The sequence below is a fragment of the Oncorhynchus mykiss genome, chromosome 23, assembly GCF_013265735.2.
Source record: "Oncorhynchus mykiss isolate Arlee chromosome 23, USDA_OmykA_1.1, whole genome shotgun sequence".
NCBI classification, from domain to species: Eukaryota; Metazoa; Chordata; class Actinopteri; order Salmoniformes; family Salmonidae; genus Oncorhynchus; species Oncorhynchus mykiss.
Window position 1 is genome coordinate 61,947,431 of NC_048587.1, and position 24,209 is coordinate 61,971,639.

The 24,209-nt window shown below is 40.7% G+C and overlaps 1 protein-coding gene across 1 annotated transcript in view; it reads left to right on the top strand.

Moving 5' to 3' along the window:
- Positions 1–24,209, top strand: part of LOC110516873 (protein eyes shut homolog) — a 167,192-nt gene that overhangs the window by 123,966 nt on the left and 19,017 nt on the right. The window contains exons 7-10 of the mRNA XM_036960954.1: positions 4,143–4,325; positions 10,174–10,340; positions 11,337–11,481; positions 21,533–21,707. Coding sequence (XP_036816849.1) covers positions 4,143–4,325; positions 10,174–10,340; positions 11,337–11,481; positions 21,533–21,707 — 670 coding nt within the window. The remainder of the gene's footprint in view (positions 1–4,142; positions 4,326–10,173; positions 10,341–11,336; positions 11,482–21,532; positions 21,708–24,209) is intronic.

A 24,209-nucleotide genomic window follows, 5' to 3' on the forward strand; every position in this document is an offset into this window, starting at 1 on the left:
TAGGAGGTTATGCCTGGGCTCCACCTACCGTTGATCCTGTCGATAGGGGGTCATGCCTGGGCTCCACCTTGTGCCGTTGATCCTGTCGATAGGGGGTCACGCTTGGGCTCCACCTTGTGCCGTTGATCCTGTCGATAGGGGGTCACGCCTGGGCTCCACCTTGTGCCGTTGATCCTGTCGATAGGGGGTCACGCCTGGGCTCCACCTACCGTTGTTGAACCTGTCGATAGGAGGTTATGCCTGGGCTCCACCTACCGTTGTTGAACCTGTCGATAGGAGGTTATGCCTGGGCTCCACCTACCGTTGTTGAACCTGTCGATAGGGGGTCACGCCTGGGCTCCACCTACCGTTGATCCTGTCGATAGGAGGTTATGCCTGGGCTCCACCTACCGTTGTTGATCCTGTCGATAGGAGGTTATGCCTGGGCTCCACCTACCTTTGTTGATCCTGTCAATAGGGGGTCACGCCTGGGCTCCACCTACCGTCGTTGATCCTGCCGATAGGGGGTCACGTCTGGGCTCCACCTACAGTACAACCTTTTGTGCCTGTTTATGATATTTGATGGAGGAGAGGATTTGTATCCTGTGGACACCTCACTATCCTTTGTCAAATGTAGTGTATAGTGCCCTGATCCCCAAGACTATTCTGTCCTAGAAATAGCAATGTATATGACCCTTGACAAGAAGCTCAACAGGAATTCATGCTCATATCAGCTCTCCCTGCAAATAACCACAAAGAAGGGGAGGAGGAGGAGGAACAGGAAGAGAGGGAAGCTGCATTGCACTCAGAGAGCAGAGGTAAAAACATGCTGCATGCCACTGAGGGAGCGTCCGCAGACAATCAGTTCAAACTGACTATAGAAACTCAGATTGAGTTGTTGCTATAAAGCCGTGAAGCAGCCATTCAATAGACACTGTGGAAATACAAAACCAATGTTGAAACCAAATACAAAACCAGACTTAACAATAACAGCAGAATTTTTTTCCTGCATAACAGGCATCAATAATTCACCAGCCAAACAGAGGAGCACCGACCAGTCACAGAGGGGAGCTCTGTAAAGGACGCCGCGCTGCTTGATTAGCCATTACAGCTTCCTCCTGAAGCGTCTTACCAGTTGGCGCCAAGTGAACAAGCTAACTATTCACTGTAAGTGGAGACACCTCAGACCGAGGAATACGTTTCACAAATCCCCCTGTTAGAACAGCTGTAGTGCAGAATTAAGGGAATAGACTACCATTTGGGATGCAGACATTGTATGTAGACATGGAGGGCTAGAAGGACTGAGGGGAAGGAAAGAGACAGACAGAGAGAAGGAAATCACGAGAAAGAGAGACAGACAGAGAGAAGGAAGTCACGAGAAAGAGACAGACAGAGAGAAGGAAATCACGAGAAAGAGAGACAGACAGAGAGAAGGAAATCACGAGAAAGAGAGACAGACAGAGAGAAGGAAGTCATGAGAAAGAGACAGACAGAGAGAAGGAAATCACGAGAAAGAGAGACAGACAGAGAGAAGGAAATCACGAGAAAGAGAGACAGACAGAGAGAAGGAAGTCACGAGAAAGAGACAGACAGAGAGAAGGAAGTCACGAGAAAGAGAGAAAGAAAGAGACAATATGCAAGTTACAATATATTTGCTAAGATATAGAGCCTAATGTTGCGTGCACGACCAGGGTCTGATTGGTGTGCCGAGATATGCCACAGATGTTTAATTTATTCTGGGGAGGGAGGGGGGAGGGAGGGAGAGATGGGGAGAGAGAGAGGATATTCCCATTAAGTCCCTCCCTGGTGTAAAATCCAGTGAATCAGTGGTCAGTGCTAAAATGGGAAGAGAACAAGGGAGAAAGAGGCAGGCAGCATTATTGAATCAACTATGCGTTTAGAACTAGTAAGCTGTTGATTGTAATTGATAATCACTGGGATTAGTTATTGTCCCCCTAGCTACCAGCAGTGAACATTATGTAGGGTATTTGAAATGTTGCTCGCCTGCCAAGAACCTTTGTTAGCAGCGACTAATGAAAAGAAAATGGGGATGGGGAAAAGGCAGTATTCTAAAACAGGCCATCATCCTTATATCATTGTGAGGTGGTGGTACGGCATGGTGTCTCTGTGGTACGGCATGGTGAATCAACAGTGCTGTCTTGTGGCAGCTGCTAGTACTGCCGATGCTGGTGACGTGTTTGGAAACAAAATAATCAAAGACATTTATGTAATAGTGATGTTAAGATTGATGTAGTAAGAGCTGTATATAGATATATGGTGATATAGATTCATTGGTTCTAGGTGTAACACACAGTTCGGTGTGTAATATTTCAGCTACTGTACACTTCTATTTCATCCAGGTCTATAATGTTTAATGTCCATAGGACTAAGATATGTAGGCTACTATCAGTTATCCTCACTGGGGATTCTATTTTATTCTATTCTATACTGTCAATTATCCTCACTGGGGCTTCTAGTCTATTCTATACTGTCAGTTATCCTCACTGAGGATTCTAGTTTATTATATTCTATACTGTCAGTTATCCTCACTGGGGCTTCTAGTCTATTCTATTCTATACTGCCAATTATCCTCACTGGGGCTTCTAGGCTATTCTATTCTATACTGTCAATTATCCTCACTGGGGCTTCTAGTCTATTCTATTCTATACTGTCAATTATCCTCACTGGGGCTTCTAGTCTATTCCATTCTATACTGTCAGTTATCATTACTGTGGTTTCCTAATCTATTCTATTGCATACTGCCAGTTATCCTCACCAGGTCTTCCTAGTCTGTTCTATTCTATACTGTCAGTTATCCTCACTGAGGGTTCCTAGTCTATTCTTGTCTATTATATTCTTATAACCTGTGCCATTATGTTAGATTACTCTTTATCGGTGAGCAATTGTAATGTTGTCGCATTTCTGCCTCATATTTGTTGGTGAGTAACAGAACTATATGTCCCTTGATGGTGAGTAACATAACTATATGTCCCTTGATGGTGAGTAACAGAACTATATGTCCCATGAAGGTGAGCAGCACAACTATGTGTTTCTTGAGGGTAAGTAACAGAACTATACGTCCCTTGATGGTGAGTAACATAACTATATGTCCCTTGATGGTGAGTAACAGAACTATATGTCCCTTGATGGTGAGTAACAGAACTATATGTCCCTTGATGGTGAGTAACAGAACTATATGTCCCTTGATGGTGAGTAACAGAACTATATGTCCCTTGATGGTGAGTAACAGAACTATACGTCCCTTGATGGTGAGTAACAGAACTATATGTTTGTTGATGGTGAGTAACAGAACTATATGTTTGTTGATGGTGAGTAACAGAATTAAATGTTTGTTGATGGTGAGTAACAGAACTATATTTGTCTTGATGGTGAGTAACAGAACTATATGTTTGTTGATGGTGAGTAACAGAACTATATGTCCCTTGATGGTGAGTAACAGAACTATGTGTCCCTTGATGGTGAGTAACAGAACTATATGTCCCTTGATGGTGAGTAACAGAACTATATGTCCCTTGATGGTGAGTAACAGAACTATATGTCCCTTGATGGTGAGTAACAGAACTATATGTCCCTTGATGGTGAGTAACAGAACTATATGTCCCTTGATGGTGAGTAACAGAACTATATGTCCCTTGATGGTGAGTAACAGAACTATATGTTTGTTGATGGTGAGTAACGGAACTATATGTCCCTTGATGGTGAGAAACAAAACTATATGTTCCTTGATGGTGAGTAACGGAACTATATTTATCTTAATTGTGAGTAACAAAACTATATGTTCCTTGATGGTGAGTAACGGAACTATATTTATCTTGATTGTGAGTAACAAAACTATATGTTCCTTGATGGTGAGTAACGGAACTATATTTATCTTGATTGTGAGTAACAAAACTATATGTTCCTTGATGGTGAGTAACGGAACTATATTTATCTTGATTATGAGTAACAAAACTATATGTTCCTTGATGGTGAGTAACGGAACTATATTTATCTTGATTATGAGTAACAAAACTATATGTTCCTTGATGGTGAGTAACGGAACTATATTTTTCTTGATTATGAGTAACAAAACTATATGTTCCTTGATGGTGAGCAACGAATTGTAACAGAGTTTGTATATTGCTTTTTATTTTCCTCTGCAGCCATCAACATCACCCGGGCCAGGTTCAGTGGGAATGATGAGTTTGGGTACACCTCGTTCATAGCGTACTCCTCCATCCCCAGTCTCAGTGTCTACTACGAGTTCCAACTGAAACTAACGTTCGCCGACAGAGCCTCAGCTCTGAAGGACAACCTCATCCTCTTCTCTGGACAGAAAGGACAGGGTGAGGATGGAGCAGTCTATTTTTCTTTTGTTAAAGGAGAGTTGAATTCCATTCAACCTTTAGGATTTTTCATTCATTTGTTTTGAAAAGGAGTGGGGCAGTCCCAATGTGTGGCTCCTAATAGATTTTTCAGGGCGATAGATTACACGCACGCACGCAGGCACACACACACACGCACACACACACACGCACACACACAAACACACACACACAAACACACTCTCTCTCCCACACACACACACACAGACTTTCCACTCACTTTCCCGCTAATAAAGATATTTTTGCCAAGGGACTCCCTTTGGCAGAGTACGAGACTGTTTCAACCTGTTTTCTACTGATGAGTGTTCCAGACATCTCTCTGCAATTAATTCAACTCTCATCTAAACTATTGTTTTCGACTTCAAGAGTTTTTTATCTTCTTTCAGAGAGGGTTATAAAATAAAGACTGTAGCTGGCAGCCAATGGATGAAGAGGTGATACAAGCAAGCAAATGACTCCCATTAATTTATGTTAATAGCTTTTAATGTTCTTTGATATGAGGCAGATGAGACATAAATTGGATACACTATTAATAAGGGACAGATGTAGCGCTATCCTTCCTTCCTTCCTTCCTTCCTTCCTTCCTTCCTTCCTTCCTTCCTTCCTTCCTTCCTTCCTTCCTTCCTTCCTTCCTTCCTTCCTGCCTTCCTTCCTTCCTTCCTTCCTTCCTTCCTTCCTTCCGTCCTTCCTTCCTTCCTTTCCTTCCTTCATTCCTTCCTTCCTTCCTTACTTTCTTCCATCCTTCCTTCCTTCCTTTCCTTCCTTCCTTCCTTCCTTCCTTCCTTCCCTTTCCTTTCCTTTCCTTCCTTACTTTTAAATGTTTCCTTTCTCTCAGGTCAACTTTAATAGCTGCTTAACTGAATGCCATGTCATCAGTGCACAGTATGTTTAATCAAAAGACAGAGGGTGCATCCCAAATGGCACCCTATTTCCTATATGGTGCATATGTAGCCCACAGGGCTCTGGTCAAAACTAGCACTATGTAGGGAATAGGGTGCCATTTGGGACAGCTGAATAGGAAACACAAGGGTTGGGTTGTGGATCTTCTGCACTTGGCTGGTTCCCTCTAGAGATGACTATTTAGGGTGATTCATAGAGGGAGAGGAGGAAGGAGACAGCCAACTTGAATAATGATGCAGTCGTGGGGGGAAGGAACCGAACAGAAAGACTAGCACTGTACAAAGAAAGAAAGAGGACAAAATAAAAAGAGGGAAATGAAAAGGGAAGGATGACGAACAACGAACAACTATAATTGGTCTGATAAATTGACATCAAACCTCCATGGGACATCCAGTAGAATGATTTGCTTTATATTCAACATGTTGGATTGTATGACAACAATTACAAAATGTCTAATCAAGTTAGACGTTTTCGAACTTTAGAAGCAATTGTACCAAACATAGATATACAAACTATTGAAGAAATAGAAAAGTAGGAAGTATATAAAACCAAAAGTAGTCCTCCGTGACGCTGGTCCCTCCACCGATAGACTGCTCCATGAAGCACAACCATCCTTCACTAGATGGTGTGACAAAGACTTCCTCACCCCAAAAAAACATCAAGATTATTGACATACTCATTGTTTTAGCTTAGATTCATTCAGACAGTTTTGAGGCAGAAATGGGGTTCAGCAATGTCACATAGGTAATATTTTGAAATGTTATGCAGCACATAGTAGTCGGACTACTTGATGATCCCATTACACTTTGTGAGATACGAGTCCATGTCATATGGTCCAGATATATAGTACATATCCTATAGTCATTTAATAATCATACAGCATGTAATCTATATTGTATATATGATATGTGTTCTATATTGTATACATGTGTTCTATATTTTATATGTGTGCTCTATATTGTATATATGTGTTCTATATTGAATATATGATATGTGTTCTATATTGTATACATGTGTTCTATATTGTATATATGATATGTGCTCTATATTGTATATATGTGTTCTATATTGAATATATGATATGTGTTCTATATTGTATATATGTGTTCTATATTGTATATTTGATATACAGTTGAAGTCAGAAGTTTCCATACACATAGGTTGGAGTCATTAAAACTCACTTTTCAACCACTCCACACATTTCTTGTTTACAAACTATAGTTTTGGCAACTCGGTTAGGACATCTACTTTGTGCATGAAACAAGTAATTTTTCCAACAATTGTTTAAAGACAGATTATTTCACTTATAATTCACTGTATCACAATTCCAGTGGGTCAGAAGTTTACATTAACTAAGTTGACTGTGTCTTTAAAAAGCTTGGATATTTCCAGAAAATGTCATGGCTTTAGAAGCTTCTGATAGGCTGATTGACATCATTTGAGTCAATTGGAGGTGTACCTGTGCATGTATTTCAAGGCCTACCTTCAAACTCAGTGCCTCTTTGCTTGACATCCTGGGAAAATCAAAAGAAATCAGCCAAGACCTCAGAAAAGTGATTGTAGACCTCCACAAGTCTGGTTCATCCTTGGGAGCAATTTCCAAATGCCTGAAGGTACCACGTTCACCTGTACAAACAATAGTACGCAAGTATAAGCACCATGGGTCCACGCAGCCGTCATACCGCTCAGGAAGGAGATGCGCTCTGTCTCCTAGAGATGAACGTACTTTGGTGCGAAAAGTGCAAATCAATCCCAGAACAACAGCAAAGGACCTTGTGAAGATGCTGGAGGAAACAGGTACAAAAGTATCTATACCCACAGTAAAACGAGTCCTATATCGACATTACCTGAAAGGCCGCTCAGCAAGGAAGAAGTCACTGCTCCAAAACCGCTATAAAAAAGCCAGACTAAGGTTTGCTACTGCACATGGGGACAAAGAAGGTACTTTTTGGAGAAATGTCCTCTGGTCTGATGAAACAAAAATAGAACTGTTTAGCCATAATGACCATCATTATGTTTGGAGGAAAAAGGGGGAGGCTTGCAAGCCAAAGAACACCATCCCAACCGTGAAGCACGGGGGTGGCAGCATCATGTTGTTAGGGTGCTTTGCTGCAGGAGGGACTGGTGCACTTCACAAAATAGATGGCGTCATGAGGAAGGAAAATTATGTGGATATATTGAAGCAACATCTCAAGACATCAGTCAGGAAGTTAAAGCTTGTTTGCAAATGGGTCTTCCAAATGGACAATGACCCCAAGCATACTTTCAAAGTTGTGGAAAAATGGCTGAAGGACAACAGAGTCAAGGTATTGGAGGGCCATCACAAATCCCTGACCTCAATCCCATAGAACATTTGTGGGCAGAACTGAAAAGAGTGTGCGAGCACGGAGGCCTACAAACCTGACTCAGTTACACCAGCTCTGTCAAGAGGAATGGGCCAAAATTCACCCAACTTATTGTGGGAAGCTTGTGGAAGGCTACCAAAATGTTTGACCAAAGTTAAACAATTTAATGGCAATGCTACCAAATACTAATTAAGTGTATGTGAACTTCTGACCCACTGGGAATGTGATGAAATAAATAAAAGCTGAAATAAATATTTCTCTCTACTATTATTCTGACATTTCACATTCTTAAAATAAAGTGGTGATCCTAACTGACCTAAGACAGAGAATTGTTACTAGGATGGGTGGAGCATGGGCGGTTATGGGCGGAGCAGTCACCGCCTGGTACGGCAACTGCTCCGCCCATAACCGTAAGGCTCTCCAGAGGGTAGTGAGGTCTGCACAACGCATCACCGGGGGCAAATTACCTGCCCTCCAGGACACCTACACCACCCGATGTCACAGGAAGGCCAAAAAGATCATCAAGGACGACAACCACCCGAGCCATTGCCTGTTCACCCCGCTATCATCCAGAAGGCGAGGTCAGTACAGGTGCATCAAAGCTGGGACCGAGAGACTGAAAAACAGCTTCTATCTCAAGGCCATCAGACTGTTAAACAGCCACCACTAACATTGAGGGGCTGCTTTCAACATACTGATTCAACTCTAGCCACTTAAATAATGGAAAAATTGATGTAATAAATGTATCACTAGCCACTTTAAACAATGCCACTTTATATCATGTTTACATACCCTACATTTCTCATATCATATGTATATACTGTACTATATACCATCTACTGCATCTTGCCATCTTGATGTAATAAATGTATCACTAGCCACTTTAAACAATGGCACTTTATATGTTTACATACCCTACATTGCTCATCTCATATGTATATACTGTACTCCATACCATCTACTGCATCTTGCCTATGCCGTTCGGCCATCACTCATTCATATATTTTTATGTACATATTCTTATTCATTCCTTTCACTTAAGGTAGTTGTGAAAATGTTAGGTTAGATTACTTGTTACATATTACTGCATGGTCGGAACTAGAAGCACAAGCATTTCGCAACACTCGCATTAACATCTGCTAACCATGTGTATGTGACAAATACAATTTGATTTGATTTGAGGATTAAATGTCAGGAATTATGAAAAACTGAGTTTAAATGTATTTGGCTTAGGTGCATGTTAACTTCTGACTTCAACTGTATATGTGTTCTGTATTGTATATATGTGTTCTGCATTGTATATATATGTTCTAAATTGTATATATGTGTTCTATATTGTATATATGTGTTCTATATTGTATATATGTGTTCTATATTGTATATATGATATGTGTTCTATATTGTATATATGTGTTCTATATTGTATATATGTGTTCTATATTGTATATATGGGTTCTATATTGTATGTATGTGTTCTGTATTGTATATATGTGTTCTATATTGTATATATGATATGTGTTCTATATTGTATATATGTGTTCTATATTGTATATATGTGTTCTATATTGTATATATGGGTTCTATATTGTATATATGTGTTCTATATTGTATATATGGGTTCTATATTGTATGTATGTGTTCTGTATTGTATATATGATATATGTGTCCTATACTGTATATATGTGTTCTCTATTGTATAAATGATATGTATTCTATATTGTATGAATGATATATGTGTTCTATATTGTATATATGTGTTCTGTATTGTATAAATGAAATATGTGTTCTCTATTGTATAAATGATATGTATTCTATATTGTATGTATGATATATGTGTTCTATATTGTATATATGTGTTCTGTATTGTATATATGAAATATGTGTTCTATATTGTATGTATGTGTTCTGTATTGTATATACAGTGGGACAAAAAAGTATTTAGTCAGCCACCAATTGTGCAAGTTCTCCCACTTAAAAAGATGAGAGAGGCCTGTAATTTTCATCATAGATACACTTCAACTATGACAGACAAAATGAGAAGAAAAAAAATCCAGAAAATCACATTGTAGGATTTTTTATGAATGTATTATTTATGAATACAATTTTGTTTCTGGTGTTCTTTGTCAGCTCTTTGGTCTTGGCCATAGTGGAGTTTGGAGTGTGACTGTTTGAGGTTGTGGACAGGTGTCTTTTATACTGATAACAAGTTCAAACAGGTGCCATTAATACAGGTAACGAGTGGAGGACAGAGGAGCCTCTTAAAGAAGAAGTTACAGGTCTGTGAGAGCCAGACATCTTGCTTGTTTGTAGGTGACCAAATACTTATTTTCTAATTTTATACTTATTTTATAATTTGCAAATAAATTCATAAAAAATCCTACCATGTGATTTTCTGGATTTTTTTCTCTCGTTTTGTCTGTCATAGTTGAAGTGTACCTATGATGAAAATTACAGGCCTCTCTCATCTTTTTAAGTGGGAGAACTTGCACAATTGGTGGCTGACTAAATACTTTTTTGCCTCACTGTATATGTGTGTGTTCCATATTTTAATTCTATGGTTACAGGCATTGATGGAGATGACTTCCTAGTTCTGGGGGTTCGGAATGGCAGAATTGTTCACAAGTTCAACCTTGGATCTGGTGTGGGAACCATGGTCAGCGACCGGCTGAACCGTGAGATCGATATCCACACTGTGAACTTTGGCAGATCTAAGAGAACAGGATGGTTAAAGGTGCTTTGCTTTTTCAGTATCTTTCTACCTCTGAAAATAATGTGTAATCGATGGTGTGAGTCTCTTGGATGTTTTAGGATATGTTTCATATTGTAAAAAGGTTCCTTAATGCACTGTCATCTGAAAACATGACTGTTCCCATTCTGAGGTCAGAGGTCTGTGACTGGAATCTAAGCTCATATGTCCATTGACAGACTGCTATAATAGGAGTCTTCTCTTTGCTGATCCATTGACAGACTGCTATAATAGGAGTCTTCTCTTTGCTGATCCATTGACAGACTGCTATAATAGGAGTCTTCTCTTTGCTGATCCATTGACAGACTGCTATAATAGGAGTCTTCTCTTTGCTGATCCATTGACAGACTGCTATAATAGGAGTCTTCTCTTTGCTGATCCATTGACAGACTGCTAGAATTAGGAGTCTTCTCTTTGCTGATCCATTGACAGACTGATATAATAGGAGTCTTCTCTTTGCTGATCCATTGACAGACTGCTAGAATTAGGAGTCTTCTCTTTGCTGATCCATTGACAGACTGATATAATAGGAGTCTTCTCTTTGCTTATCCATTGACAGACTGTTATAATAGGAGTCTTCTCTTTGCTGATCCATTGACAGACTGCTATAATAGGAGTCTTCTCTTTGCTGATCCATTGACAGACTGCTATAATAGGAGTCTTCTCTTTGCTGATCCATTGACAGACTGCTATAATAGGAGTCTTCTCTTTGGTGATCCGTTGACAGGCTGCTATAATAGGAGTCTTCTCTTTGCTGATCCATTGACAGACTGCTATAATAGGAGTCTTCTCTTTGGTGATCCGTTGACAGGCTGCTATAATAGGAGTCTTCTCTTTGCTGATCCATTGACAGACTGCTATAATAGGAGTCTTCTCTTTGCTGATCCATTGACAGACTGCTAAAATAGGAGTCTTGTCTTTGTGGATCCATCAAGGCAGAGCCTGAGTATGGTGTACTGAATCATTTCTGTATCCTTTCAGGTGGACGGACAGAGAAACAGGACAGGCTCTTCTCCAGGCCACCTGGCAGGTCTCAACGCGCAAAGCCAAGTCTTTGTAGGAGGATATAATGAATATACTCCTGAACTACTGCCCCTCGGATCCAGGTTTCGCAATGGCTTTCAAGGTAAGACATTACAGTGACTCCAACAGCTTTCACGGCAAGACATTACAGTGACTGTACTATTGCAACTATAAGTAACTACTACCACCACTACTGACTATAGTGAGTATAAAATTGAACTGATAAAATGAATATAAACACCTTTTTACAACAACATTTTTTACAGTGTTTGTAACATGGCCTCGACGTCTGTAGAGTGGCAGCAGCAGGCTAGTTGCAGACAGTCAGACAGTCAGAGGGAGTGCAATACCATTCAGAGGGGGGAGATCAGTGGCAGCAGCATAGTGGCAGACAGTCAGACAGTCAGAGGGAGTGCAATGGCATTCAGAGAGGGGAGATGAGGTTAGAATAGAGCTCCAACGTTGATTGTGCCTGCGTCCTTTAAAGGGGCAATCTGGGATTGGTACGTTTATTTTTTTAACTTTTAAATTGATCATATATAGCCATTGAGTGTTGAGGAATATAACTTATAAATGCCTAATGAGCTTAGTTCAACTGCCGTACCCCACCAGAACCCCCAAATGTAAGCTTGTTTTTAATGCATTGTTTGTAAACACTGTAATTGTAAACAAAACTCTGTATAGCTTCAAAACATGATTCAACTTTGATCTCATGGATGGTCAGTCCTTGCATCCATAGCTTCGTCTATGAATTTTACATTTATCCAGCCCCATCCCACAGCTGTTTACCAAAAACAGTGGCTGCTTAACAGTTTAGCTGTTTTTGAATCATAGATTGTCCCTTTAATCACTTCACGCCTGTAAAGTTATGCATTCTCTGCAAATCCCATTTGGCCCGCTCATAAGTCAGTCAGACAAGGGCACCATCCAGATGACGGTTGTCATAATCAGAATCAATTCTATTGGCTCCCAGCTGACCCTTAATGAAGCCTATGGTTACATCCCAAATGGAACCTATTCCCTATATAGTGCACTACTTTTGACCAGAGCCCTATTAGCCTCCTGGTTTAAAGGTAGTGCAGTGTATAGGCAATAGGGTGCCATTTGGGACCGAGCATTCTGAGTATAGTGTTGATTGTGATTGCTAATGCGAGTGGAGCAGCGTGGTGGGGATATCACCTCCATAACTAACAGTAATGATAATAACAGATATGAATATCATCACAAGTTGTTAAGGCACACGATGCTGCTGCCTCCACCGTGGGTATTGGCATGATGATGATGATGATGATGCCTTGTTATTGTGATAGATCACTGTACTTTAAATGAAGGTGAACAAGTATTTTTCCATTTGGTGGTTATATATGCAGACAGGAGCAATCTCCCATGCTGCGTCCCAAATATAGTGCACTACCTTTTGACCAGAGCCGAATGGGGGTCAAAAGTAGTGCACTAAATAGGGAATATGGTACTGTTTGGGACGTAACCCGTCTGTCTGTTTGGTTCTATTGAACAAACATCCCAATGATTCATTCATCTCTGGATAAACATACACGCTTTGGAATGAAAATCAGCCTCACACACACACGCACGCACGCACGCACACACGCACACACGCACAGTAGTGGTGCTGTACTGTGGTCCCACCATGCAGGTAACCAGAAAGCAGCCAGAGCCCAGGGCATGTTGGATCACATGTTGCTTTAGCCTTTTTGCTAGACACATAATGACAACTAATCAGGTGTGTGTGTGTGTGTGTGTGCGTGTGACCTTCCTGCAGTCCTAATGGCTGTCAGTGAACACTTGTCTACCAGTTATCGGTACATCCTCACACCCCCGTGGACAGACTAGGTCCTGGGAAGGAAGACCCTACAACTGGCACACAAATGGCTCCCTATTCCCTACATAGTGCACTACTTTTGACCAGAGTCCAGCTTAAATGAAGTAACACAGAACACGTTTAGGGTTACAGCATTAGCAGTAGTTTGCATCCAAAATGGCATCCTATTCCCTACATAGTGCACTACCCAATGGGCCCTGGTCGAAAGTGGTGCACTTTACAGGGAATAGGGTGCAGTTTGGGATATACACAAAGACACTTCTGCTACCGCTATATCCCTAAACATGTCCTGGGTCAATTCATTTACACCTGCTAATCAAATAATGACAAGCTAACCAGAGAGAAAGACACCAGCGCAGAGTGGGATGTGTTTGTTATGGCCACATGGAGGTGTGTTTGTTATGGCCACGTTGAGATGTGTTTGTTATGGCCACGTTGAGATGTGTTTGTTATGGCCACGTTGAGATGTGTTTGTTATGGCCACATGGAGATGTGTTTGTTATGGCCACGGTGAGATGTGTTTGTTATGGCCACGTTGTGTTTGTTATGGCCACGTTGTGTTTGTTATGGCCACATGGAGATGTGTTTGTTATGGCCACGTTGAGATGTGTTTGTTATGGCCACGTTGTGTTTGTTATGGCCACATGGAGATGTGTTTGTTATGGCCACGTTGTGTTTGTTATTGCCACGTTGTGTTTGTTATGGCCACGTTGTGTTTGTTATGGCCACATGGAGGTGTGTTTGTTATGGCCACGTTGAGATGTGTTTGTTATGGCCACGTTGAGATGTGTTTGTTATGGCCACGTTGAGATGTGTTTGTTATGGCCACATAGAGATGTGTTTGTTATGGCCACGGTGAGATGTGTTTGTTATGGCCACGGTGAGATGTGTTTGTTATGGCCACGTTGTGTTTGTTATGGCCACGTTGTGTTTGTTATGGCCACATGGAGATGTGTTTGTTATGGCCACGTTGAGATGTGTTTGTTATGGCCACGTTGAGATGTGTTTGTTATGGCCACGTTGAGATGTGTTTGTTATGGCCACGTTGTGTTTGTTATGGCCACGTTGAGATGTGTTTGTTATGGCCACATGGAGATGTGTCTGTTATGGCCACATGGAGATGTGTTTGTTATGGCCACATGGAGATGTGTTTGTTTGTTGCCATGTTGAGATGTGTTTGTTGTTGAGATGTGTTTGTTATGGCCACGTTGAGATGTGTTTGTTTGTTGCCACGTTGAGCTAAGTTTGTTATTGAGATGTGTTTGTTATGGCCATGTTGTTTCTTACTGGATCACAGGATAACGAAGTAGCCTTGTCCCAGACAGAATGGCCCTAGGGCATGATAACTATTTCCTGTTTCTGTAGCGTGAGTAGCCTTGTCCAGATACAATGGCCCATAGGGCAGGAGATATATTGCCTTTTTCTGTAGCGTGAGTCAGTTTGATGCACAAGTCCAACCCCTGGAGAGAACGCTAGTAAAATGAGTTGGGGAAAGGGGTTGAATGCATAGAAATATAATTCATATTCTGTTGTTGAGTTGTTGTTCTTCATCAGCTGTGTTGAGTTGTTGTCCTCCATCAGCTGTGTTGACTTGTTGTTCTCCATCAGCTGTGTTGACTTGTTGTTCTCCATCAGCTGTGTTGACTTGTTGTTCTAAATCAGCTGTGTTGAGTTGTTGTTCTTCATCAGCTGTGTTGACTTGTTGTTCTCCATCAGCTGTGTTGACTTGTTGTTCTCCATCAGCTGTGTTGACTTGTTGTTCTAAATCAGCTGTGTTGACTTGTTGTTCTCCATCAGCTGTGTTGACTTGTTGTTCTCCATCAGCTGTGTTGACTTGTTGTTCTCCATCAGCTGTGTTGAGTTGTTGTTCTCCATCAGCTGTGTTGACTTGTTGTTCTCCATCAGCTGTGTTGACTTGTTGTTCTAAATCAGCTGTGTTGAGTTGTTGTTCTTCATCAGCTGTGTTGACTTGTTGTTCTCCATCAGCTGTGTTGACTTGGTGTTCTAAATCAGCTGTGTTGACTTGGTGTTCTAAATCAGCTGTGTTGACTTGTTGTTCTCCATCAGCTGTGTTGAGTTGTTGTTCTTCACCAGCTGTGTTGAGTTGTTGTTCTAAATCAGCTGTGTTGACTTGTTGTTCTCCATCATCTGTGTTGAGTTGTTGTTCTTCATCAGCTGTGTTGAGTTGTTGTCCTCCATCAGCTGTGTTGAGTTGTTGTTCTTCATCAGCTGTGTTGAGTTGTTGTCCTCCATCAGCTGTGTTGAGTTGTTGTTCTTCATCAGCTGTGTTGAGTTGTTGTCCTCCATCAGCTGTGTTGAGTTGTTGTTCTTCATCAGCTGTGTTGAGTTGTTGTTCTTCATCAGCTGTGTTGAGTTGTTGTCCTCCATCAGCTGTGTTGAGTTATTGTCCTCCATCAGCTGTGTTGACTTGTTGTTCTCCATCAGCTGTGTTGAGTTATTGTTCTCCATCAGCTGTGTTGAGTTGTTGTTCTTCATCAGCTGTGTTGAGTTGTTGTTCTTCATCAGCTGTGTTGAGTTGTTGTCCTCCATCAGCTGTGTTGAGTTGTTGTTCTTCATCAGCTGTGTTGACTTGTTGTTCTCCATCAGCTGTGTTGACTTGTTGTTCTCCATCAGCTGTGTTGAGAAGTTGTTCAGCTGCCTATGTATTGTATTTGTCTGCGTAGCTGTTGAAATCAAACACAATAATCACATAGCATGCCAACAGCTTGCCGTAAACAAGATGGTAATAAAAGATACAGAAGTTAAGTGTGAAATGTATGCATGTTTAAAAAAAAGATTTTCAAAATAGAACAATTATGTCCAATTTCATGATGGCAATATGTTTAATGAGATTTTAACAAGATATTACTGTAATGTTTTTCTTTAGACTTCGACAATGGGTTTATCATAATAACTAAAGGTCATATCTTACAGACTCTCATTTCATCAAACTGTGACACATTAAGATAATACACACACGGGTTGGTTTTTACCTTCGTTAAATGTTTCCGCTTTCGCGTCCGTTTGTATTGTGATTAGATTTCTATATGCCTCAGGCATTCAGAGCTGCTTGGTGTTGATTCCCTTCCACCAGACTGTCAGAAATACCTTTTGATCTTCTTATAGGTGGGATTTACTTGTCTAAAACAAGTGATAAACAAAGTTTGCACCGAGAGTTTTGTAATTTATTGATGTTTAAGTGGTTGAAGTGACTGGCATTAATTTGTAGCTTTAACACCAGTGATAAGAAGTTACTTCAGATGGTCAAAGGTTACTGTTATATTAACTCATTGGTTTTGACATTAATAGTCCATGACGAAAATAATGCCTTTAAAAACAATGCTAGTCTATTCATTGAAATATTATGCCTTTAAAACAATGCTAGTCTATTCATTGCATATGCTGTTCTAACAGTACGTGAGGTGTTGATACTCTGGATCTGACTGATTGGACATCAATATGGTTTGAATCTCAAATGTCAACATATTCCCTATATAGTTCACTACCTCTGACCAGAAATAGTGCCCTGTATAGGGAATGTGGTGCCATTTAGGACACACCCTGAACTCTGTTAGCTCAAACATAATTTTCTCAGTGTCATCTACAGTATCCTCTTATCTAATACCAAACATCACCCTCCCCATCCTCTTATCTAATACCAAACATCACCCTCCTCATCCTCTTATCTAATACCAAACATCACCCTCCTCATCCTCTTATCTAATACCAAACATCACCCTCCTCATCCTCTTATCTAGTACCAAACATCACCCTCCCCATCCTCTTATCTAATACCAAACATCACCCTCCTCATCCTCTTATCTAATACCAAACATCACCCTCCTCATCCTCTTATGTAATACCAAACATCACCCTCCTCATCCTCTTATCTAATACCAAACATCACCCTCATATCTAATACCAAACATCACCCTCATAATCCTCTTATCTAATACCAAGCATCATCCTCCTCATCCTCTTACCTCTTATTCCTCATCTAATACCAAACGTCACCCACATCGTCCTCTTATCTAATACCAAACATCACCCTCATCATCCTCTTATCTCATACCAAACATCACCCACATCGTCCTCTCATCTAAGTCCAAACGTCACCCACATCGTCCTCTTATTTCATACCAAACGTCACCCACATCGTCCTTTTATCTCATACCAAACGTCACCCACATCGTCCTCTTATCTCATACCAAACGTCACCCACATCGTCCTCTTATCTCATACCAAACGTCACCCACATCGTCCTCTTATCTCATACCAAACGTCACCCACATTGTCCTCTTATCTCATACCAAACGTCACCCACATCGTCCTCTTATCTTATACCAAACGTCACCCACATCATCCTCTTATCTCATGCCAAACGTCACCCACATCGTCCTCTTATCTCATACCAAACGTCACCCACATCGTCCTCTTATCTCATACCAAACGTCACCCACATCGTCCTCTCTTAGCTAATGGCAAACATAACCCTCATAACCCTCATCCTCTTTAACCATCTGAAATTGTTAGCGACAGTATATACTTGCAGTTTGGCCACTCACACACACACACATGCATGCGCACACAGAAGTCTTTCATTGTAGTTGACAGTGATCTAATGGGATGACAGTTTGAAGATTAAAAATGAATGCTGCTGTTGTTTCCCTGAAGCAATGAGCATCGAAGGTAACAGGGCTGGAAACACACACACACACACACACACACACACACACACGGCAGAGCTAAAGACGGCATCATGCCATGATAATTCCTGCGTGAACATGACATTTCCACAGCGTCCTGTTTATTCCAATGACTAATGCTGCAGATAGAGCGAGAAGGGGGTCTGCGCACAGTGCAGAGATGGTGTGTGTCTCGGCAAGTTGCAATAGACAGAATACTTTCCCTGTTGCAGTAGACAGAATATTTTCCCTGTTGCAATAGACAGAATATTTCCCGTTGTAGTAGACAGAATATTTTCCCTGTTGTAGTAGACAGAATATTTCCCTTGTTGCTGTAGACAGAATATTTCCCCTGTTGCAGTAGACAGAATATTTCCCCTGTTGTAGTAGACAGAATATTTTCCCTGTTGCAGTAGACAGAATATTTCCCTGTTGCAGTAGACAGAATATTTCCCCTGTTGCAGTAGACAGAATATTTTCCCTGTTGCAGTAGACAGAATATTTTCCCTGTTGTAGTAGACAGAATATTTTCCCTGTTGTAGTTGACAGAATATTTCCCCTGTTGTAGTAAACAGAATATTTCCCCTGTTGTAGTAGACAGAATATTTCCCCTGTTGCAGTAGACAGAATATTTCCCTTGTTGCAGTAGACAGAATATTTCCCCTGTTGCAGTAGACAGAATATTTCCCCTGTTGCAGTAAAGAATATAAATCACAGGAAGGAGAGAGTGAATTTGGGTGAATGTGCTTTTGTGTGAAAATAATTCTGAATCCTCGTATTGTGTTGGATTTAACCTAACTGCTAGTCTATGCAGAGATTTCATCCTAGTAAATTATGTAAAATTACCATTTAATGGAGAGAGATATGCAGAGAGTGAATTACAGCATATCCTTTATTTCCAACCCTTAATATAAATATTCAATGACTGGCTCAAACTTTCAGTGACCCATTTTCTTTGTGTTTTTGTTAATACACATTACAATAAACCTTACTCTAACTATACCCAAACATGAACATGAAGTCATTATCGTGAAGTCATTAACATGAAGTCATTATCGTGAAGTCATTAACATGAAGTCATTATTGTGAAGTCATTATTGTGAAGTCATTAACATGAAGTCATTATCGTGAAGTCATTAACATGAAGTCATTATCACGACGTCATTAACATGAAGTCATTATCGTGAAGTCATTAACATGAAGTCATTATTGTGAAGTCATTATTGTGAAGTCATTAACATGAAGTCATTCTCGTGAAGTCATTATCGTGAAGTCATTAACATGAAGTTATTATCGTGACGTCATTATCATGAAGTCATTATCATGAAGTCATTAACATGAAGTCATTATCGTGACACCATGATAATTTCCCAAACACCATGGGGAAATAGTACTAAAATAGTAAAAAAAGATATGAAAAAATCTGTGTGCGCACAGTGCCTTCAGAAAGTATTCATACCCCTTGACTTATTCCACATTTTGTTGTTACAGCCTGAATTCAACATTTATTAAATAGATTATTTTCTCGCTCATCTACACACAATACCCCATAATGACAAAGTGAAAACATGTTTTTAGAAATGTTTGCAAATGTATTGAAAATTAAATACTGAGATGCAGAGATGCTCAGTGAAAACATCTCACTAGATGTTGGAACATTATTGCAGGGACTTGGTTCCATTCAGCCACAAGAGCATTAGTGAGGTTGGGCAATGATGTTGGGCGATTAGGCCTGGCTCACAGTCGGTATTCCAATTCATCCCAAAGGTGGTTGATGGGGATGATGTCAGGGCTCTGTGCAGGCCAGTTAAGTTCTTCCACACCGATCTCGACAAACCATTTGTGCACCACCGCTAACTGTTTAACATCCGTTACATCAATACTTTGTAGAAGCACCTTTGGTAACGATTACAGCTGTGAGTGTTTCTTGGTAAGTCTCTAAGAGCTTTCCATGCCTGGATTGTGCAACATTTGCCCATTATTCTTTTCAAAAATGTTAAAGCACTGTCAAATTGGTTGTTGATCCTTGCTAGATAGCCCCATTCAGGTCTTGACATATATTTTCAATAGCTTTAAGTCAAAACTGTAACTCGGCCACCCAGGAACATTCACTGTATTCTTGGTAAGCAACTCCTGTGTAGATTTGGCCTAGGTTATTGTCCTGCTGAAAGGTGAGTTGATCTCCCAGTGTTTGGTGAGGAGCCGACTGAACCGGGTTTTCCTCTAGGATTTTGTCTGTGCTTAGCTACATTCTGTGTATTTTTTATCCTGAAAAACTCCCCAGTCCTTAGTGATTACATGCATACAGATAACATGATACAGCCACCACTATGTTTGAAAATATGGACAATGGTACTCTAATAATGTATTGGATTTGCCCCAAACATAGCACTTTGTATCCAGGACAAAAAGTTAATTAATTTGCCACATTTTTTGCAGTGTAACTTTAGTGCCATGTTGCAAAACAGTCTTCCTTCTTTTCACTCTTCACTCTTGTCATTTAGTATTGTGGAGTAACTACAATGTTGGTGGTCCATCCTCAGTTTTCTCCTATCACAGCCATTAACTCTGTAACTGTTTTAAAGTCACCATTGGCCTCATGGTGAAATCCCTGAGTGGTTTCTTTCCTCTCCAGCAACTGAGTTAGGAATGACTCCTGTATCTGTGTAGTGACCGGGTGTATTGATACACCATCCAAAGTGTAATTAATATCTTTACCATGCTGAAAGGGATATTCAATGACTGTTTTTTGGCCATCTATCAGTAGGTGCCCTTCTTTGCAAGGCACTGGAAAACCTCACTGGTCTTTGTGGTTGAATCTGTGTTTGAAATTCACTGCTAGGCTGAGGTACCTAACATGTAATTGTATGTGTGGGGTACAGAGATGTGTCAAAAATCATGTTAAACACTATTATTGCACACAGACTTGTTAAGCACATGTTTACTCCTGAACGTATTTAGGCTTGCCATAACAAAGGGGTTGAATACTTAGTGACTCAAGCCAATTCAGCTTTTCATTTTGTATTAACTTGTAAAAATGTAGGAAAACATAACATTATGAGGTGTTGTGTGTGTGTAGGCCAGTGACAAAACATCTACATGTGATCCATTTTAAATTCAGACTGTAACACAACAAACTGTGGAAAAAGTCAAGGGGTTTGAATACCTTCTGAAGGCTCTGTGTGTGTGTGTGTGTGTGCGTGCGTGCGTGCGTGCGCGCTTCCAGCCCTGTTACCTTTGATTCTCGTTGCTTCAGGGAAACAACAGCAGCATTCATTTTTAGTCTTCAAACTGTCATCCCATTAGATCACTGTCAACTACAATGAAATACTTCTCTCTGACAGAAAGAAAACCAGTTTGAGTGGGTATGTTGTGTACGGTGTCCATATTAGGACATCCTCAGTCACCCCAGCTTCGTTTGACTCCGAGGATGTCCTAATATGGACAGTTTGAAGACTACAAATGAATGCTGCTGTTGTTTCCCTGAAGCAATGAGTTATATGTTATATGTTTTGTGATTTCAAAGGTTTTCCTATTTGAGCGATGTGAAGTTCCGAAAAAATGTCTGCTTAATTACACACACTGTTTGTCTCCTCAGTGTGAGTGGGTTTTTCTGTGTTATTTCACAGGTTGCATATTTGATCTGGAGTTTCGGACGAGGAGAGACGGGAAGTTCATAGCGTTGGGGAAGCCTGAGGGTCGTCCGAACTCTGGCCGTAGCGTGGGTCAGTGCGGGGTCACACCCTGCACCCTGGTGACATGCAGAAACGGAGGAACCTGCGTGGACTCTGGATCCTCTGTCTAGTATGTACACCACATTTTCATTGATTATTTTATTTTATTTAAACAGGATGTCCCATTGTTATGCTTGTAATCAATTCATCAGATAGATTTATATTGCCCTTTCTACCACAATATATCTCCCAAAGTGCTTTACAGTAACCCATGAAGCCCATGGTATGTGACTGTGGTATTATTATTATTGAGTTAAGTGACTACAATGACGTCTCTGCATAATATGACTTGTCTAGAGATGTAGGCTAAGGCTGGTCATATATAGGGTTGATTGAAGTGTACTGTTGCGGGGGGGGCTTGTGGTTTCTTCTATAAACCTTCTATCCTTGAGACTCAGAAATTGCCCACGCTAAAACAGTCTTTGTGGCAAGTGCTCCCTCTATCCGTCTCTATGGCGAGACTGAGAAAACAGGACCATGTATTGATGTTGCATGTCAGACCAAGGGCTTAGTGGGCATCAGGCCTCCTCCGGCTGGTGTAATCAATGTTATTATCCCAGAAATGAGAGGCTTTGGAGACATAAATCACTGCTCAACATGGAGGCAAATGAATGGGTATGGCTGTACCACTGTTAGTCCTATTAATCATGGTTGGCTGGGTTGACCAGGAGATAGGTGGAGAATTCTATTTCAGCCTGTACAAGTGCTGATCTAGGATCAGGTCCCCAATGCCCATGTGTTCTTGTTCATTATGATATAAAAGGCTAAATTGATCCTAGATCAGCACTCCTACCCTGAGATGCTTTGTGAATACATGTCCAGATTCCTAACATGCGTTTGGAATCAGCTTAGCCTTTTAGCTCATAATGAACAAGATTATATGGACGGGGGGACCTGATCCTAGATCAGTTTGTTTTTGTTTTTTTCTATTCAGGAGAGACCTATCTGTCTGTATTGTTGAGAACAGCATCATCAGAGCAAGGAGCTGTGTGTTTAGGACTCAATGTAAATGAATGAGATACACTACAGTGTAGGCAATAGTGGATTCATTCAGCCAATAATTGCAAAATGTTATGTAGTTGGTGAAGATAAAATAACTCTTAGTAATTCACTGTAGATGTATCATCACCATCTGTAGACTCTGTAGATGTATCATCACCATCTGTAGACTCCATAGATGTATCATCACCACCTGTAGACTCTGTAGATGTATCATCACCATCTGTAGACTCTGTAGATGTATCATCACCATCTGTAGACTCTGTAGATGTATCATCACCACCTGTAGACTATGTAGATGTATCATCACCACCTGTAGACTCTGTAGATGTATCATCACCATCTGTAGACTCTGTAGATGTATCATCACCATCTGTAGACTCTGTAGATGTATCATCACCACCTGTAGACTCTGTAGATGTATCATAACCATCTGTAGACTCTGTAGATGTATCATCACCACCTATAGACTCTGTAGATGTATCATCGCCATCTGTAGACTCTGTAGATGTATCATCGCCATCTGTAGACTCTGTAGATGTATCATCACCACCTGTAGACTCTGTAGATGTATCATCGCCATCTGTAGATGTATCATCACCATCTGTAGACTCTGTAGATGTATCATCACCATCTGTAGACTCTGTAGATGTATCATCGCCATCTGTAGACTCTGTAGATGTATCATCACCATCTGTAGACTCTGTAGATGTATCATCACCATCTGTAGATGTATCATCACCATCTGTAGACTCTGTAGATGTATCATCACCACCTGTAGACTCTGTAGATGTATCATCACCATCTGTAGAATCTGTAGATGTATCATCACCACCTGTAGACTGTAGATGTATCATCACCACCTGTAGACTCTGTAGATGTATCATCACCACCTGTAGACTCTGTAGATGTATCATCACCATCTGTAGACTCTGTAGATGTATCATCACCATCTGTAGACTCTGTAGATGTATCATCACCATCTGTAGACTCTGTAGATGTATCATCACCATCTGTGGACTCTGTAGATGTATCATCACCATCTGTAGACTCTGTAGATGTATCATCACCATCTGTAGATGTATCATCACCATCTGTAGACTCTGTAGATGTATCATCACCACCTGTAGACTCTGTAGATGTATCATCACCATCTGTAGAATCTGTAGATGTATCATCACCACCTGTAGACTCTGTAGATGTATCATCACCACCTGTAGACTCTGTAGATGTATCATCACCACCTGTAGACTCTGTAGATGTATCATCACCATCTGTAGACTCTGTAGATGTATCATCACCACCTGTAGATGTATCATCACCACCTGTAGACTCTGTAGATGTATCATCACCATCTGTAGGCTCTGTAGATGTATCATCACCACCTACAGACTCTGTAGATGTATCATCACCATCTGTAGACTCTGTAGATGTATCATCACCATCTGTGGACTCTGTAGATGTATCATCACCATCTGTAGACTCTGTAGATGTATCATCACCATCTGTAGATGTATCATCACCATCTGTAGACTCTGTAGATGTATCATCACCACCTGTAGACTCTGTAGAT